This window comes from Hyperolius riggenbachi, chromosome 12 (assembly GCF_040937935.1).
Source record: "Hyperolius riggenbachi isolate aHypRig1 chromosome 12, aHypRig1.pri, whole genome shotgun sequence".
In the NCBI taxonomy this organism is placed as follows: Eukaryota; Metazoa; Chordata; class Amphibia; order Anura; family Hyperoliidae; genus Hyperolius; species Hyperolius riggenbachi.
The window spans coordinates 213,049,482-213,070,273 of NC_090657.1; the positions used below are offsets into that span (position 1 = coordinate 213,049,482).

The 20,792-nt window shown below is 46.9% G+C and overlaps 1 protein-coding gene across 2 annotated transcripts in view; it reads right to left on the bottom strand.

Annotated features, from left to right (window-relative positions):
• Positions 1-20,792, bottom strand: part of SLC38A10 (solute carrier family 38 member 10) — a 124,881-nt gene that overhangs the window by 77,890 nt on the left and 26,199 nt on the right. For both annotated transcript variants that reach the window (XM_068263016.1, XM_068263015.1), the window contains exons 4-6: positions 20,337-20,430; positions 12,008-12,151; positions 5,554-5,678 (exon numbers count right to left, since the gene is read on the bottom strand). In XM_068263016.1, coding sequence (XP_068119117.1) covers positions 5,554-5,678; positions 12,008-12,151; positions 20,337-20,430 — 363 coding nt within the window. The remainder of the gene's footprint in view (positions 1-5,553; positions 5,679-12,007; positions 12,152-20,336; positions 20,431-20,792) is intronic.

The following is a 20,792-nucleotide window of genomic DNA, read 5'->3' on the forward strand; positions in this document are numbered from 1 at the left end:
CTCCTGGGCAATGTACTGATCAGGCACCTGCCCTGTCACCCCTGCACACAGCTGATAACCTTGCTCTGTGCTGGGATGACAGGACTGGTGCCCAATCTGCACTGCACTGTTGTGTCCCCGCTTGCTGGCCACATCTTCCTCCTGGGCAATGTACTGATCAGGCACCTGCCCTGTCACCCCTGCACACAGCTGACAACCTTGCTCTGTGCTGGGATGACAGGACTGGTGCCTGATCAGCACTGCACTGTTGTGTCCTGCTTGCTGATCGCCTCTTCCTCCTGTACAATGTACTGATCAGGCACCTGCCCTGTCACCCCTGCATACAGCTGATAACCTTGCTCTGTGCTGGGATGACAGGACTGGTGCCTGATCAGCACTGCACCGCTGTGTCCCTGCTTGCTGATCGCCTCTTCCTCCTGGGCAATGTACTGATCAGGCACCTGCCCTGTCACCCCTGCACACAGCGGATAACCTTGCTCTGTGCTGGGATGACAGGACTGGTGCCTGATCAGCACTGCACCGCTGTGTCCTGCTTGCTGATCGCCTCTTCCTCCTGTGCAATGTACTGATCAGGCACCTGCCCTGTCACCCCTGCACACAGCTGATAACCTTGCTCTGTGCTGGGATGACAGGACTGGTGCCTGATCAGCACTGCACCGCTGTGTCCCTGCTTGCTGATCGCCTCTTCCTCCTGTGCAATGTACTGATCAGGCACCTGCCCTGTCTTCCCTGCATACAGCTGATAACCTTGCTCTGTGCTGGGATGACAGGACTGGTGCCTGATCAGCACTGCACCGCTGTGTCCCCGCTTGCTGATCGCCTCTTCCTCCTGTGCAATGTACTGATCAGGCACCTGCCCTGTCTTCCCTGCATACAGCTGATAACCTTGCTCTGTGCTGGGATGAAAGGACTGGTGCCTGATCAGCACTGCACCACTGTGTCCCCGCTTGCTGATCGCCTCTTCCTCCTGGGCAATGTACTGATCAGGCACCTGCCCTGTCACCTCTGCACACAGCTGATAACCTTGCTCTGTGCTGGGATGACAGGACTGGTGCCTGATCAGCACTGCACCGCTGTGTCCCCGCTTGCTGATCGCCTCTTCCTCCTGGGCAATGTACTGATCAGGCACCTGCCCTGTCACCTCTGCACACAGCTGATAACATTGCTCTGTGCTGGGATGACAGGACTGGTGCCTGATCAGCACTGCACCGCTGTGTCCCCGTTTGCTGATCGCCTCTTCCTCCTGGGCAATGTACTGATCAGGCACCTGCCCTGTCACCTCTGCACACAGCTGATAACCTTGCTCTGTGCTGGGATGACAGGACTGGTGCCTGATCAGCACTGCACCGCTGTGTCCCCGCTTGCTGATCGCCTCTTCCTCCTGGGCAATGTACTGATCAGGCACCTGCCCTGTCACCTCTGCACACAGCTGATAACCTTGCTCTGTGCTGGGATGACAGGACTGGTGCCTGATCAGCACTGCACCGCTGTGTCCCCGCTTGCTGATCGCCTCTTCCTACTCTTTAACTTCCGCTAGGGCTTATTTTTGGGGTAGGGCTTATATTTCATGCTTGCTCAAAATTCCAGCTAGGTTTTATTTTCAGGTTAGGTCTTATTTTCAAGGAAAGAGGGTAAAAAAATGCTATATAACTGAAAATAAATATATGAGACTCTTTTCTTTGCTACTAATGTTCTACCATTATCCATACTACACATACCATTCATATCATATGTTTTTTCCCAGCTTCAGGTTTGATTTAAAGGGAATCTGCAGTGAAAATAAACTTATGAGATAATGAATTCTATGTGTAGTACAGCTAAGGAGTATAACATTAGTAGCAAAGAAATTAGTCTCATATTGTTTCTAGTACAGAAAGATTTAAAGGATACCTGAAGTGACATGTGACATGATGAGATAGACATGTGTATGTACAGTGCCTAGCACACAAATAACTATGCTGTGTTCCTTTTTTTCTTTCTCTGCCTGAAAGAGTTAAATATCAGGTACGCAAGTGGCTGACTCAGTCCTGACTCAGACAGGAAGTGGCTACAGTGTGATCTTCACTGATAAGAAATTCCCCTTTTTATCTCTTCCTTGCTCTCAGAAGCCATTTTCTGCTAGGAAAGTGTTTTATAATTGGAATTTATTATCAGTGAGGGTCACATTGTAGTCACTTCCTGTCTGAGTCAGGACTGAGTCAGCCACTTGCGTACCTGATATTTAACTCTTTCAGGCAGAGAAAGAAAAAAAGGAACACAGCTTCTGTAACAAAAACGCCTGGCAAACCGCTCTGAAGTAGCGTTTTTCAGAGCGGTTTGCGTTTTTTCCTATACTTTACATTAAGGACGAAACGCTTCAGAAAACTGCAAACGTGCAGCAGGAGGCGCGTTTGCGGCTGGGCAAAAACCTCAAACCGCCGGTGTGCACCATCCCGTTGCAATACATTAGCCAAGCATTTTTACAGGCGGATGCAGCCGGCGGATCGCTCCAAAAACCGCTCGGTGTGCACTGGGCCTTACATAAGAATCACTATCCTCCACTACCAGCTCCCGCTCCCCTCCCCATGTGACAGCTACAGGGGTTGGACAAAATAATGGAAACACCTAACATTTTGGCATCATAATCTTTGAACATGTTTTAACTACTTTACGACCGGCTGGCGTGGCCGCGGCGGCAGCCCCAGGACCGCCTAATGCCAATTGGCATCAAGTTCTGGGGCTGCAGTTTCCCAGGGAACTGCCGCGCGCATGCGCGATTGTTCCCTGCTACTTCACGGAACGGAGTTATTAGAGTGATAAGCCTGCTAGCCGCCTATCGCGGCTAGCAGGCTGCTTGTAAACGAAAGGGGAAAGAACTCCCCTTTGTTGACATGCGTACAGTGCTGCAGTCTCCAGCAGCGCTGTACAAGATCGGCGATCGCCGTCCTCTCATAGGCTGATTCCTATGAGAGGCGGAAAGCAGGACGGATCACCGTCCTGCTCAATTCTTTAGGCAGAGGGGAGGAGGGATGAAGAGGGAGGGGGACGGCGGCAATGAGAGCCTCTAAGAGGCTGAAGAAAAAAATAAATTAAAGTGACCTCGGCGATCGGACCCCTCCGGCAGCATGACCCCTTAGGGACAAAAATAGGAGGTGAGTCCAATTGCCATACTCCTTAGCTGGGCTGTGCAGGAGGCTGAAAAGCCTGCACTGCCCAATACAGAAAAAAAGTGCCTGGTCTTTAGGGGGGTTTAACACTACAGTCATCAAGTGGTTAATGTGAACCAGAGACGAAGCACCCTCATGTATTCTACCATATATATCAGTGGGAACATTAGAGAAAACACCTACCCTGCTCTCTGATTCATTCTTAACTGTTCAGCTTGCTTGCTATCAGCCCTGATAAAATCCCAGACTGAGCATTCAGTCTGGCTTTTCTCAGGAATCATTATAGCTGAACCTTTCTTCTCTGATGTCTTTTCAAGCCCAAGCCTGCCCCCTTCTGGCTCTACTATAATGACTCAGCTATAATGATTCCTGAGCAAAGCCAGACTGAATGCTCAGTCATGGATTTTAACATGGCTGATAAGAAGCAGGCTGAGCAGTAAAGGATGAAACAGAGAGCAGGGTAGATGTTTTCTCTAATGTTCCAACTGATATATATGGTAAAATACATGAAGGTGCTTCGTCTCTGGTTCACTTTAAGCAATCAAAACTTGACATATGTTAAATTTGTTTTGTTTATTATTTTTGTTATTTGATATGTGTAATTAAAATAATTGTTTTTTTATAGATATTTAAACCAAAGTTGGTTATAAGTTATAAAAATGGAAGATCTCTCAGACTTTCAAAGAGGCCAAATTGTTGGTGCTCGTATGGCAGGCGCTACTGTAACAGAAACTGCCGGAATGCTTGGCATTTCAAGAGGTACTGTCTCAAAAGTAATGATTGCCTTTGAAAGAGAAGGAAAAACGTCCTTAGCAAAGCACAGTAGTGGCCGAAAGTGGAAATTGTCTGAGAGAGACCATTGGACTCTAAAGCGAATTGTTAGAAAAGCTTGCAAGACCACAGCTCCTAAAATCACTTCAGAGCTGAATAAACACCTACAGAACCCAGTCTCCACAAAAACTGTTCGTCGGGAGCTGCAAAAATATAGATTCCACGGAAGAACTGCAATTAGAAAACCTCTGCTCTCAAAGGCAAAGGTTTCAAAGCGTTTAGAGTGGTGTAGAAACCACCACAAATTGGTCCCTCGAGCAGTGGAAAAATTTGATTTTCTCTGACGAATGATCGTTTACCTTATTTCCGACCTCCGGCCGAGTGTACGTTTGGAGACAGCTGAAAGAAGCATTTCATCCAGACTGCCTTCTCCCAACCATAAAACATGGCGGTGGTTCTGTACTGATCTGGGGTGCTATTTCTTGGAAATCCGCCAGGCCAATGATTTCCCTTCATGGAAGAATTAACAGCCGAGACTATTTAGGAATTTTGGGCGACCAAGTACATCCTATGGTTCAAGAACTGTTTCTGGAGGGGAATGCCATCTTTCAAGATGATAATGCCCCAATCCATACAGCTAGAATTGTTAAAGAATGGCACGAGGAACATTCTAATGAAGTTGAGCATCTCATCTGACCACCACAATCCCCAGACCTCAACATTATTGAGCATTTATGGTCGTTATTAGAGATTCAAGTAAGAAGTCGATTTCCGCTGCCTGGACTAGAGGGAGTTTTAACTGAAGAAAAGGCTAAAATTCCTTTGGAAACAATTCATAATTTGTATGATTCAATACCTCAGAGAATTGAGGCTTCAAAAGGTGGACCTACACCATATTAAAATATATTTTGTTGATTTTCAAGGTGTTTTCCATTATTTTGTCCAACCCCTGTATGTGACTCCAGTACTGGTCTGCAAGTGATGGCATTACCGGAGGGCAAGCTTAGAAAAGAAGAGTTTGGCATGGCAGGCCAGAATGGGCGTGAGGGGCGGGGCATTGGGTTCCATGCCAGGAAGCCAAGTCATATGCCAGGCAGACCCGGTCCGTCCATGATGCCAAGTGAGGCGACTTCCTCAGGCGGCAGAAGTCTGGGGACAGCACCAGGCAGAAACAGGAAGCGGAGAGAGTGCCTGGCCAACCTATACTGGGAGCAACTGTACCTGGCTAACCTATACTGTAACTAACAACACTTGGGGCACCTAGAACTGGCTACCTACCTATACTGAGGGTGTTTTGGGGAGGGCTCACCGCAGCGATAACGTGTGGTGCAAATTGTTGGGTGCTGTGCGACCATTCCAATTTAGGAGGGGAGGGGGGCATCCTCACAAGTTTGCCTCAGGCAGCAAAAAGTCCTGTTGCCAGGACTTACCAGATCCTCATTAGCCACAGCACCAGCCAGTGTGCTTAAAGGGGTAGAGGGTGTACAGTACACAGCCCTGCTGACCGCAGTTTGCTGTCATTGAAACCCCTAGACGTGTTCTTCACAAAGAAAGATCTCCTCTGTGCGTGTGTGGATGTTTCAGGAGAAGCTGAGAAATGTCAATTAACAAATTGTGACAATATGGAGATGCTTACGACTGGCAGGCGAAGGACATGCCGAAGATGGGAATGCACCGGAAAACGCCCTCCAGGCGGGCGTAACTGACCTGCTGCATCCACTGTCCGCTGAAGAGGCCATGTTTGAACGAGGAGAGGATAATCTGCAGACAGGAGAGAGAGCAGACATGAGGGCAAACTCTGCACAGGTCTAATGCAGACATTTACTTAAAGTGGACCTGAACTCTTGCACAACACAGAAGGACAACATAGAGAATTTACTGAGTTTAGCCTGCCTAATTCTCCCTCATCTGTGACTAATTCCAACTGTAATTTGATCTCTGTGCTGTGTCACCTGATTGCTGTGGCAGAGCTGCTAATTTGTAAACACAGGATGTTAACCCTATGTCTGCTTCCATGAAAGCAGGAAGTAGACACACTGAAGATTTAATGCAGGATTTGTAGCAGCTGTAACAAATAAATGTTTTTCTGTAAAGGTTATTATGCTGTTGATTATCTATTACAGCAGAGGGGAAGTTCTGAGTTCAGATCCGCTATAAAGTGTACCTGAAGGGAAAAACTGCCCCTATGGGGTACTCACCCTTAGGAGGAGGAAGCCCCTGGATCCTGGAAAGGCTTCCCCCGTCCTCCTTCACCAGCCAGTTCCAAAGTTGGGACCCCAGAAAAGCCGCTTGTGGACAGCTTGCACATGGGCACTAGCACGGATGAGCTCGGGTTCCAGTGGAAAAAGCAGATTTATTCATTACATTATTTTCACTACAGCTCTTCTTAAAAGGACCTCTGTCGCGAAAATCTTAAAATTTTAAATACATGTAAACATATACAAATAATAAGTATGTTTCTTCCAGAGTAAAATGAGCCATAAAGGACTTTTCTCCCATGTTGCTGTCACTGACATTAAGTAGTAGAAATCTGACATTACGATTTTGGACTAACCCATCTTCTCATGGGGGGAAGGGGGGGGGGGGTTTCTCCGAGTTTTCTTTATGTTTAAAAGCACTTAGTGAATGGCAGTTGCTCCGTCCAACTGCCAAAGAAGTGTACAGGGAGCAGGGAGGCTGGCCAGCATCTTTGTATAAATCTTTTTCAGGGGAGTGTCTTCATTAACAATAAAGGCCATGCTGAGAATCCCCTATGGTGAGATGGACTAGCCCAAAACCTGTCGGTAATATCAGATTTCTAATACTTGCTGTAAGTGACAGCAACACAGGAAAAAAAGTAATGTACGGCTCAATGTATTCTGGAAGAAATGAACGTCTTATTTGTATGTGTTTTAAATTTTAACATTTTCGCGGCAGTTCCTCTTTAAGTATCGTGACCTGGAGCTGTACTCCCCTTATTTATTTTTGCCTATCTGTGTTGCTAACTAGGAATACACTCAGTTCCCAATCACTGAGGTCTCTAGAGGACTGTTGAGTGAAGCAGGAAGTGCGCTTTTACGTATCTCTCCAGCGGCCACCGGAGAGATGCGAAGCGAGCACACTTCCTCTTGCGCAGACTGGCCACGACTGGCAGAACTAACAGGACCCGGTACTGGAGCTGGAGAAGACGGCGACGTGGGAGCAATCTGAGAAGACGGAGGAGAGCGACGTGGGAGCAATCTGTGCACACAGGGCTGGAGGAAGCACCAGGTATGTAGAAAACGTTGTTTTTTTGTCTCCGAGTACCCTTGAACTGAAAGAGGGTTTGATTGTTCTAGGTGCCGCTATATGAATAATAGAAAAAGATGTGTCTAGCGCTCCAATAGACTGTCCACACCGCTTAGGTATCAGATGGTGACCATGGAGCCGCTCTCCAATAGGGTAAAAATACAAAGCAGTGATCTAAAAGAGATACAAAGAGCGCTCCATAGTGTAAAACCATAAAGTAGTTTAATATGCGCAAGTTAAAAATGTACTCACAAGATGAAAGACGTAAAAAAGCTCATAGGAAGCCTGCAGACACCTTTATCCCTCCTATAGCGTGGGCACCGCCAGGCTGTGGCCAGCAGCGTGGCGTCCGATGTTCTGGAAAGCCTCTCGCTGGTGGGGGGCGTGTCCGCTATCACGACGTGCCTCTAGCGTGATGACGCGTTTCGGCATCCCTGCCTTCGTCAGATCACGCTAGGGCACGGGGCACGAGAGTTTAAAATTGCAATGTTCCGCCCACATACGGAAATGTGTTGTGGTGGGCGGAGAGCAGTGCTAGGCTTGCATAGGGCGGAGTTCCGCCTATGTGAGAGATATAGTTAATCGTCAAATCCTAGGGGGCGGCTGGGCTTGTGATATTTTTGTCCCGCCTCAGGTTGCTATGGCAGCGGCCGGGACGCTCATATGGAGGAAACTCCAGTCGTAAAAATATATATATAGAGCAGCACGCTTGCGTGCAAATGTAACCATCAACCAGGTATCTCTAGTTGAAGCTGGGATAACCTCATTGTAATGGATAACACAATTATATATACACCCATGTATGTGCATAAAAAACAGTATGATGCTCCTCCTCTTATTAACAAATTAAAAATGACAGTCAGATCTCATCAATCTCATTTGAGCAGTAATGGATGAATGCAAAAGAGGGAGGGAGGAACGGGATGGAAATATAAATTATGCAAAATACAAGCGGGATCTTCCGGGCGGGATCAAAATGATACGATTTAGTGGCAAGTGTAAAATATCAGGTCTCTAGTTTGGGCTACTATATCTGGGCAGAGGAAAATTAACACAATCATCTATACGGGGTAAACTTCTGAATATTGGGATGAGTTTTATATTCAATGGATCGTATCATTTTGATCCCGCCCGGAAGATCCCGCTTGTATTTTGCATAATTTATATTTCCATCCCGTTCCTCCCTCCCTCTTTTGCATTCATCCATTACTGCTCAAATGAGATTGATGAGATCTGACTGTCATTTTTAATTTGTTAATAAGAGGAGGAGCATCATACTGTTTTTTATGCACATACATGGGTGTATATATAATTGTGTTATCCATTACAATGAGGTTATGCCAGCTTCAACTAGAGATACCTGGTTGATGGTTACATTTGCACGCAAGCGTGCTGCTCTATATATATATTTTTACGACTGGAGTTTCCTCCATATGAGCGTCCCGGCCGCTGCCATAGCAACCTGAGGCGGGACAAAAATATCACAAGCCCAGCCGTCCCCTAGGATTTGACGATTAACTATATCTTTCACATAGGCGGAACTCCGCCCTATGCAAGCCTAGCACTGCTCTCCGCCCACCACAACACATTTCCGTATGTGGGCGGAACATTGCAATTTTAAACTCTCGTGCCCCGTGCCCTAGCGTGATCTGACGAAGGCAGGGATGCCGAAACGCGTCATCACGCTAGAGGCACGTCGTGATAGCGGACACGCCCCCCACCAGCGAGAGGCTTTCCAGAACATCGGACGACACGCTGCTGGCCACAGCCTGGCGGTGCCCACGCTATAGGAGGGATAAAGGTGTCTGCAGGCTTCCTATAAGCTTTTTTACGTCTTTCATCTTGTGAGTACATTTTTAACTTGCGCATATTAAACTACTTTATGGTTTTACACTATGGAGCGCTCTTTGTATCTCTTTTAGATCACTGCTTTGTATTTTTGCCGCTATATGAATGTTGCTGTGACATATGTCACAGCACAATTCTCTCAGTCCAGTACCCCCATTCTAGTCAGCCAAAATCATCGAGTGACTAGTGCATTGCGTATGGGCGGGAAGGAAATGGCAGTTATCCTCCCTAGGAATGCCCCCTTGTATTTCAAAAGAGTATTGTAAGCCCAACAACAACAAAAAGTTTAAAGAGGAACTTCAGCCTAAACAAACATACTGTTATTAACCACCCTGGCGTTCTATTAAGATCGCCAGGGCGGCTGCATGAGGGTTTTTTTTAAATAAAAAAAAAACTATTTCATGCAGCCAACTGAAAGTTGGCTGCATGAAAGCCCACTAGATGGCGCTCCGGAGGCGTTCTTCTGATCGCCTCCGGCGGCCAAAAGTAACACGGAAGGCCGCAATGAGCAGCCTTCCGTGTTTTGCTTACTTCATCGCCATGGCGACGAGCGGAGTGACGTCATGGACGTCAGCCGACGTCCTGACGTCAGCCGCCTCCGATCCAGTCCTTAGCGCTGGCCTACTATTTGTTCCGGCTGCGCAGGGCTCAGGCGGCTGGGGGGACCCTCTTTCGCCGCTGCTCGCGGCGGATCGCCGCAGAGCGGTGGCGATTGGGCAGCACACGCGGCTGGCAAAGTGCCGGCTGCGTGTGCTGCTCTTTATTTCATCAAAATCGGCCCAGCAGGGCCTGAGCGGCACCCTCTGGCGGTAATGGACGAGCTGAGCTCGTCCATACCGCTAAGGTGGTTAAGGTACATTATTTATGTTTATTTAAATAGATAGGTAATATAATCTCTCACCCACCCTGTTTTAAAAGAACAAGCAAATGTTTGTGATTTCATGAGGGCAGCCATCTTTTTCATGGGGGCAGCCATCTTTTTGGTTGAAAGCAGGTGACAGGGAGCATGAGACACAGCTCCAACTTTCCTGTGTCCTGATCACCCCTCGCAATTGCTAAGCAACCAGAACAACATCATCAGCAATCCCATCATGCTTTGCACAGCATCAGGGGAAAAATGCCCGGGCAGATTCCTTTGATGGGGCGGAGCTTAGCTTCTATGCCGCTAAAAATGAGACTTTAGTAATAAAAACAAAGTTCTGATGCTGTGAAACTGTTAAAGAAGCACAAAGCCTTTTCAGTGCTGCCGAGTAGATTTTTAGTCTGGAGGTTCACTTTAATTTACCTGGGGCTTCTACCGGTCCCCCGCGGACGTCCTGCACCCGCGCCAGTACAAGCCGATCCTCCAGTCCCCCGGCACTGCTCACTTCCGGTTTTTGTGACTTCAATGTCGCAAGCCACTGCGCCTGCGCGGCCTCGCTCCAGTCGCCTGGAGAGTGTTGCGGCTGCATCACTGCATAACTCACCTACTCCGAGTTCCCATCACTGTCTTTTCCGCCCTGTCAGCTCTGCCGTTCCCCTGTATGTCCTCTCCTATCAGCCGGCAATCTTCATCGCTATGGCGCTGACCTGGAAGTAACCCAGAAGAATTTCCGGGTCATCGCCATAGCGATGAAGATGCCAGCTAATACAAGAAGAAACACGGGGGAACAGCAGAGCTGACAGGGCGTAAAAGACAGTGATGGGAACACGGAGTAGGCGAGTTAGTCGATGATGTTTTGTTTTTACAGGTCTATAAAGTACGGTACTGGAGCACTTTAATTGCACCTGAATTATCACATTAACAGTTGTTTCCTTAAAAATTTGCTGTACCGCGTGGTGTATTATTTCATACATATGATCGCAACTAGTTAAGATGTAATAAGTTAAATATGTTTATACTGTGGGCCGATTAAATACAATATTGACTTTCAATATGAATGATCTGATGAAAAATATGGTTGTTTCTTAAAAATTGTACCATTTATGGGCACCTTAAAGGGAACCAGAGACAAAGCACCCTTGTGTATTTTACCATATATATCAGTAAGAACATTAGAGAAAACACTTACCATGCTCTCTGTTTCATCCTCACTGCTAAAAGTGTCTGTTATCAGCTGTGATAAGAATCCCGGACTGAGCATTCAGTCTGGCTTTGCAGGGAATAATTATAGCTGAGTCATTATAGCAGAGCCACAAGGGGCAGGCTAGGGATTGAAAAGACACCAGAGAAGACAGACTCAGCTATAATCTTTCCGTAGTTAAGCTAGACTGAGTGCTCAGTCGGGGATTCTTATCAGAGGTGATAACAGTCAGATTAAACAGAGAACAATGAAACAAAGAGCAGATTAGGGGTTTACTGTCATGTTCCCACTGATTTATAAGGTAAAATACAAGAGGGTGCTTCATCTCTGGTTCTCTTTAAGGGTGCAGACAAACATACAATTTTGATTGGCCAATGTTACCACTTCCATGTAGTAGGAGGGCCAATAGATTGTGAATACTATAAAGAGATTGTGTAGGTAAGCTCTCATACTACAAGGAAAGGGTAAAATTGGTCAGTGATTGGTCAGTAAAAATTGAAGGTGTGTACGAGACTTTACCACTTCCGTGTAGTAGAAGATCTTACCTACACAAGCTGTTCAAAGCACTCACAATCTGTTGACTCACATACTACATGGAGATGGAAGAAATTGGTCAGTGATTGGCCAATCAAAATTGGATGTGTGTGTGCACAGAACTAAAGCCCGCTACTCACCTTCAATCTTGATTCGCTAATTTTACCACTTATGTGTGCCAACAGGTTTTGAATACCATGAACAGATTGTGTAGATACTGCATAGAGGTAGGAAAATTGGCCAATCAAAATGGGATGTGTAGTTTAGGGTACGGGTAGCTGCGTTGTCATTCCACAGACTGGCGGTAACACACATCATTGCAGTGCTAACCCCAGACTGTCCATGGTTAGTGTGTGTCGGCAGGGCGATAACGCTCACCACAAACATGAAGACGGTGTAGAATATAAGAGCCATGGCGCTGAACGACTGGATGGAGGCCATCATATTGCGCTGGAGGCTGAGCGGGAGGACGATGCACAGCGACACCGCAATCAGGAGGAAGATACGAAAACCCTCCGTCACCTGGAAACGCACATACAAAAGAAAAAAAACACACGACAATGATTGGATGAACAATGATTGGAAGAAGCACCACAGACTTCAAGCTGAGAAAGTCACATGTACACACAGGTGCCTAAAGCTAAACTCAGCTAAATAAGGGCTGGTGCACACCAGAGCGGCTCTGGAGCGGTTTTTAAAACGCTTGCAGGGGGAAAACCGCTCTGCTAATGAAGTGAATGGGCTGGTGCACACCAGAGCGGCTCGTTTTTTCCACAAACGCAAACTCGGGGGGCTGCAGCATTTTTTAGATTTCTGCCTCAATGTTAAAGTACAGGAAAGTGGAAAAGCGCTCTGAAAAAACGCTAGATCAGAGCGGTTTGCCAGGCATTTTTTGTTACAGAAGCTGTTCAGTAACAGCTTTACTGTAACAATATTTGTAATCTGCTACACAAAAATGCTCCAAAAAACGGGATCGTGACGCAGTGACAACAGAGTACACTTTAGATGCAGAAGTGAGGTCATCACTAATTTCCTGCATTGGAAGTGTGCTGCACAGCTACTGTGCGCTGCTCTCCTGGCCACTGATTTGCAGGTCTGTGGGGGACATTTATCAGTAATGTCAGACAAAATATTAGTAGGTTTTTAGAAATTCGTGCCGAACTGTCTCAGATATCCTAAGGAATGACTTAAAGAGACTCTGAAGCAAAATAGTTCTGCTATATTTACCTATTAATTCGCTTCAGAAGTCTCCTTAGCCGCAAACCGCCGCATCCCCACTGAAAAACGAGGGCTGCAGGAACGGATCTTTTGCAGATACTGATCTGTTGAATGTGTACGGGCATCTGTGTGTGCAGCATCTTGCAAAGATTTCTGTCTGATGGGGAGTTCAGCTCCATAGAATAGACTGTGTAGGTATGGCTCTTATACTACATGGAAGGGGGTAAGATTGGTCTGTGATCTTTCATTTTCCAAAGACTATGGTCTGATGTGTTTATGCACCCTTAGGGAGAAGCCCTTCACAGATCACATCTAGCCTGCAATACTGCACTATCTGGAGAACTGCTATGAAGCACTTCTTAATCTGCAGCGGTTTAGGGATGGATTTGCACTTTTCTTAACTGTTGTGCAGCTCTAGAAATCCACGCTAAACTGCTGCTATTATGTAGGATTTGAAAAGTTTCTTACCATCATGCAGAACTGTACATCTGCTGGTTAGAACAGTTTTAGAAGAAAAAAAAAATGTCGGTAATGCTTTGATAAATCTGGCCCTGTGACTGTTGGGATGAGGAAGCAGCAGGAAGCTACACACCCCTACTGACACCAATGCTCTATAACAGTGGTTCCCAACCTTTTTGGAGTCGTGACACATCAAACTAAACGTTCAGATCTCCGTGACACGTAGACTAAATGCATGTAATGAGAGACAGCGTTTCCCCACTAAATGCACATAAGAGACAGCGTTTCACCAGTAAATGCATGTAATGACAGACAGCCTTTCACCAGTAAATGCACGTAATGTGAGACAGCGTTTCCCCAGTAAATGCACATAATAAGAGACAGCTTTTCACCAGTAAATGCACATAATAAGAGATAGCTTTTCACCAGTAAATGCACATAATGACAAAAAGCCAGTTGTCCCCAGTATATGTAGCCAGGGATATATGTGTCCAGTATATGTAGCCAGGGGTATATGTGCCCAGTATATGTAGCCAGGGGTATATGTGCCCAGTATATGTAGCCACGGATATATGTGCCCAGTATATGTAGCCAGGGGTATATGTCCCCAGTATATGTAGCCAGAGGTATATGTGCCCAGTATATGTAGCCAGAGGTATATGTGCCCAGTATATGTAGCCAGAGGTATATGTGCCCAGTATATGTAGCCACGGATATATGTGCCCAGTATATGTAGCCAGGGGTATATGTCCCCAGTATATGTAGCCAGGGTGTATATGTCCCCAGTATATGTAGGCAGGGGTATATGTCCCCAGTATATGTAGGCAGGGGTATATGTCCCCAGTATATGTAGGCAGGTGTATATGTCCCTGGTATATGTAGCCAGGGGGTATATGTCCCCAGTATATGTAGTCAGGAGTATATGTCCCCAGTATATGTAGTCAGGGGTATATGTCCCCAGTATTTGTAGGCAGGTGTATATGTCCCCGGTATATGTAGTCAGGGGGTATATGTCCCCAGTATATGTAGGCAGGGGTATATGTCCCCAGTATATGTAGGCAGGGGTATATGTCCCCAGTATATGTAGGCAGGTGTATATGTCCCTGGTATATGTAGCCAGGGGGTATATGTCCCCAGTATATGTAGTCAGGAGTATATGTCCCCAGTATATGTAGGCAGGGGTATATGTCCCCAGTATATGTAGGCAGGTGTATATGTCCCCGGTATATGTAGTCAGGGGGTATATGTCCCCAGTATATGTAGGCAGGGGTATATGTCCCCAGTATATGTAGGCAGGGGTATATGTCCCTGGTATATGTAGCCAGGGGGTATATGTCCCCAGTATATGTAGTCAGGAGTATATGTCCCCAGTATATGTAGTCAGGAGTATATGTCCCCAGTATATGTAGTCAGGGGTATATGTCCCCAGTATATGTAGGCAGGTGTATATGTCCCCGGTATATGTAGTCAGGGGGTATATGTCCCCAGTATATGTAGCCACGGATATATGTGCCCAGTATATGTAGCCAGGGGTATATGTCCCCAGTATATGTAGGCAGGGGTATATGTCCCCAGTATATGTAGGCAGGGGTATATGTCCCCAGTATATGTAGGCAGGGGTATATGTCCCCAGTATATGTAGGCAGGGGTATATGTCCCCAGTATATGTAGGCAGGTGTATATGTCCCCGGTATATGTAGCCAGGGGGTATATGTCCCCAGTATATGTAGTCAGGAGTATATGTCCCCAGTATATGTAGTCAGGGGTATATGTCCCCAGTATATGTAGGCAGGTGTATATGTCCCCGGTATATGTAGTCAGGGGTATATGTCCCCGGTACATGTAGCCAGAGGTATATGTGCACAGTATATTGTAGCCAGCCCCCCCCCCCCCAGGAGGAGAGAGCGAGGGAAGGAGAGCGGCACCTCAGAGTGCTCTCCCTCCCTTGCTCTCTCCTCCGGAATGAAGTGCGGTGGCTGGCAGAGGGGCGGAACTTACCTTCCGTGTCCTCCGTCTGGTCTCGTCGCCGGCGCGGGATGATTTGACACTACTCTGGCCTGATCCAGACCAGAGCAGCGGCTGCGACACCAGAACTTCCGGCCGGCGCATGGAGCGACACGGAGGGTAAGTCCCGCCCGCTGCCAAACGCCGCCGCACACACAGATCGCAGGGGAGAGCGAGGAAGGCAAAGCACCCTAAGGTAAGAGAAGGGGGGGAGATGGCCCCCTTCTCCGCCGCTGCCCACAGCTTTACCTCCGCTGCGCTGCTCCCCTCAGAGAGCCGCGACACATACCCGAACCTGCCGCGACACATGTATGTGTCGCGGCACATGGGTTGGGAACCACTGCCCTATAAGGAGAGGACACCTGGACTATCTATACTGGAGAGGACACCTGGACTATCTATACTGGGGACACTTTTACTACACCTTTGACTACCTACCTATACTGGACCTATACTTTTTCTTTGGTGGTGGTGGAGGGGGAGGGGGGGGTTGGAGAGGCACACATAATTTGCTGCTTGGGCCACAGGAACCTTAGCAGAACCCCTGTCACTGACTATCTCTACCTTCATTCACCAAAATTAGCGATTTCAAAAATCTTGGCATCACACAGTACACCTTCAATAGGACACCTGAAGTGAGAGCCTGCCATACTTCTTTTCCTTAAAACAATACCAGTTGCCTGGTTGTCGTGCTGATCTCTTTGGCTGCAGTAGTGTCTGAATCACACATCTGAAACAAGCATGCAGCTAACCCAGTCACTACAATAATTCCAAGTTGATACAAATGTATGCGGATTCATGCAGCTTGGACATGGGCCAATCATGTGCAGAAGCAGCATCCTCAATATTCCTCCCACTTGGGTCATTGCATTTACATGTATTCTTCTGGATACCTTTTAAAAAAACATTTGTAAAAAATGTAAAAAAAAATAACTGTAAAAAATGTTCTCTTTAATCCTGCAAACCTTTATTAAGCACACCTGAACCGAGAGGGATGTGGAGACTGCCATATTTATTTCCTTTAAACCAGGGCTGTGGAGTCGGTACAAAAATGCACCAACTGCGACTCCTCAGTTTAGGATTCCACTGACTCCGACTCCTCTAATTTGCATATTACAATCTTGTTGATTGAAAGTATGTAACATGAAATTAGTCTCTTAACAGCCAACGCTTAGGAATTTTACAAGACAACTGAAGTGAGAAGGATATGTAGATATTTATTCACTTTAGTCATAGACTAAAACTAGTCCTTGGTAAGAGTACTTGTAAAAGGTACAGACCGGAACAAAGAACATCTATCAGGCCCTAGGCAATGTAACTGTGGGTACATGTAAGAGTGATGTGCAGGTACTCTGCAGGGGAATGAGGGGATTCTTCCTCTATTACACATTCTTCATGCACAATCTGAACCAGGTTTATGGGTGATAGACAACACCTCTGGGCTCAATGTGCTCAACATTCTCAGTGGATTCCCTGCAGCTCTGTGGAGAGTGCATATGTAAAGTATAGTACTACTGTGTAACAAAGTAAACCTGAGACAGATGAAAGTTTTATACATACCTGGGGCTTCCTCCAGCCCCCTTCAGGCTAATCAGTCCCTCGCTGTCCTCCTCCGCCACCTGGATCTTCTGCTATGAGTCCAGGTACTTGAGCCAGTCTGGCGTAGTGCGCATGCACACAGTCCGCCGCCGGGAGCGTACTACACCTGCGCAGCACTGTTAGGCAGGGCAGAACGCTACTGGCTGTGGAAGCGGCACGTAGCCAGACTGCGCTGACTGGCTGAATTACCGGGACTCATAGCAGAAGATCCAGGTGGTGGAGGTGGACAGTGAGGGACTGATTAGCCTGAAGGGGGCTGGAAGAAGCCCAAGGTATGTATAAAACTTTTCTTTTCATACTTCTCTGGTACCATTTAATTCGTAGTCACCAAACCAAATTTTAACAACGTATCAAATTATTTTATTTCATGAGCAAAGCACATTTGCATAAATCAGAATCAACGCAGAATTATTTCCATCTCATTGACCATCTCTATTAGTGACACAGCTACACATCAGGATTTATTCTTACAGCATAGATGTTATTTAGTATATATAAGAGATTCCTGTGTACACATCATCTATACAGTCACAATCAGATATGTATATCTGACCTTAAAAATACGGGGACTGCTTTATTGAAGCATCACAAGTAACTAATTTTGATTGGTTCATTTCATTTTTGTGGACTAAGCACAGCTATTACTGTAGGTGTAAATTATTTATGATATTATCTGAAACATAGCACATTTTATCATATTTTCTATTTTAATTACAGATTAAATTCATTAGGAGTCGGAGTCGGTGCATTTTTTCCCGACTCCAGGCACCCAAAATTGCCCCGACTCCGACTCCACAGCCCTGCTTTAAACATTACCAGTTGCATGGCTATCCTGCTTATCATCTGCCTTAAATACCTTTAGTCATAGACCCTGAACAAGCATGCATCATATCAGGTGTTTATGGCATTATTGTCCGATCATCCACAATGCTTGTTTCAGGTGTTATTCAGACACTACTGCAGCCAAAGAGATCAACAGGACAGCCAGGCAACTGGTATGGTTTAAATTGAAATAAATACAGCACCTCCGTATTCCTTTCAGGTCAGGTGTCCTTAAATAATTCAAAAACTTGAGGTCATCCAGCCACTAGAGCAGGGGTCTCAAACTCAATTTACCTGGGGGCCGCAGGAGGCAAAGTCAGGATGAGGCTGGGCCGTATAAGGGAATCAATCAATCAACAGCTCCCGCCCCCCCCCCCCCCCCCCCCCTTATCCCTTGCATTGATTTTTATTTCAAAATCTAATTCACACTGAAGAGAACTATTTTGCCTATTTTACCTTATAGGTCGCTTCAGTGCTCCCATTACAAGTAATCTGCCGTGTCCCCGCCACAAAACGAGGACTGCAGAGCCCCCAAATCGCCCGGGGGGCAATCCGCCGGCATTTCCTGGAAGGGGCAGAGCTTTCAGCTTCAGCTCTGCCCCTCCTGACGTCAATCGCCTCGCCGCCTCTCCCCTCCCCTCCCCTCTCACTCTTCCTTCACACAGAGAGGGCGATGCGCCGCGATTGACGTCAGAAGGGGCAGAGCTGAAGCTGAAAGCTCTGCCCCTTCCAGGAAATGCTGGCGGATTGCTCCCCGGGCGATTTGGGGGCTCTGCAGCCCTCGTTTTGCGGCGGGGATGCGGCGGATTACTTGTAATGGGAGCACTGAAGCGAACTATAAGGTAAAATAGGCAAAATAGTTTGCTTCAGTGTGAATTTGATTTTGAAATAAAAATCAATGCAAGGGATGGGGTGGAGAGGGGGGGGGGGGGGAGCTGCTGATTGATTGATTTGGGGGCTCTGCAGCCCTCATTTAGCGGCGGATTACTTGGGAGCACTGAAGCGAACTATAATGCTGGGTACACACTATGAGATTTTCTGGTCGATTTACTGTCAGATCGATTATTTCCAACATGTCCGATTTGCTTTTCAATCGATTTCCGAGAATTTTCCGATCGATTTCCGTGCACTTTAATAGGAAATCGATCTGAAAATGCTCGGAAAACGATCGGAAAGCAAATCGAACATGTTGGAAATAATCGATCTGACAGTAAATCGACCAGAAAATCTCATAGTGTGTACCCAGCATAAGGAAGCTTTTGCCGGCGCGGGCCACAAAATATTGTATCGAGGGCCGCAAATGGCCCGCGGGCCGCGAGTTTGAGACCCCTGCACTAGAGGGAGCCATCCAGTAGACAGATTGACCGTCGCACCATTTACTATACTGTAATGCAAATATTATCTACCTGTAAACATGACTGTGGGAGGCTTCAAGTTTGAATTGATGGAAAAATGAAACTAAGGTGAATTTGTTTTTTTTTTTTAGCAATCGTTCGATGGGAGATTACAGCAGCAGAAACTGTATCTAAAGCAAATTTCCTAGATATTTTATATTCCTTTTCCTGCTGGCAGCCATCTTCCCCCCCCCCCCCCCTCCTCCTCAAAACTGGCTGTTCCAACAGCGCCCCCATGCTGCACATCTCTCCATTGATTATCACTGGAGGAGGGGGGGTGATTTTTATTTTTACCTATTTCAGTTAAAGGGAACCTGTAGTGAGAGGGATACTAAAGCTGCCATATTTATTTCCTTGTAAACAGTACCAGTTGCCTGGCAGTCCTGCTGATCTATTTGGCTGCAGTAGTGTCTGAATCACACCAGAAACAAGCATGCAGGTACACAATCTGCTGCATGCTTGTTCAGGGGCTATGGCTGAAAGTATTAGTCATCAAGACAGGCAGAAAAATGGTATTGTTTATAAGGACATACATATGGCAGCCTCCATATCCCTCTCCCTTCTGGTGTGCTTTAAAAGATAATAAATAAATTCATTAAGCCATGTGTCCTGCTCTGTAGGCTCTAATGCTGTAAATTCTCTACAACGTTTTTGGCAGCTGGGGGAAGGCCTGTGAGGCGGTGCAAAAATCATCCAACTCCAACTCCAACGTTTATGAAACTCCAGGTGCCCAAAAATGTCTCTGCCTCCTCAGCTCCGCCTCCACAGCCCTGGCAAGGGGCGTGTGATTGTTTTACTGAGGCTGTATATCACAGGAGGAGGAACTGGAGCTGCAAGCTATACATACTGCAGAAGTCCTTCTTCACTGAAAAAGCCATTCTATGACCTGGTAATGCAGAGTTGCACCCCTTACAGAATCAGACAGACACAGATATATCGCGCTTTTTCCCTGATGGACTCAAAGTGTCAGAGCTGCAGCCACTAGGACACGCTCTATGGGCAGTAGCAGTGTTAGGGAGTCTTGCCCAAGGATCCTTACTGAATAGGTACAGGCTTACTGAACAGGCAGAGCAGAGATTCGAACCCTGGTCTCCTGTGTCAGATACAGAGCCCTTAACCAGCACTCTATCCAGCCACTGATCAGATGAATCAGATGAAATGCAACTGTGGCAATAGGTTTGCTTTGCTGGTTTTCCAATTTAATTTCCTACCTGAAGGCCAAGCAGACGGGCAAAGAAAGATGAGCCCAGGTCTCCGATCACCACGTAGAAAGCGATGCAGGTCCCCAGCATCAGTCCAATCATACTACGAAAGATAGAGAGAACGTCAGACTGATGCAAACATGGCAGGTATTCTTTTTCTTTACCCCGCCCACCCACAGAACCTGTGATAAAGAAAAGGGCCCCCCTTCCCCGGGAGGTACTTCCTTCAGGAGAGGGAAGACTCTGGATCCTAATGAGGCTCCCCCTGTCCACCTGTGCAGCATCAATCCAGCGCTGGCAGCCCCGGACAACAGCAGATGATTATATTTACCTTTGAGATCCAGCATAGGCGCAGCACCAGCTTGCAGCGCAGCAGAGTGGACCCGATCGGACTCGGCCATTTCCGCTGGAGCCCGAGAGGAAAGCTGGTACTGCGCCGGATCTCAAAGGTAAATTGCGCTGCAT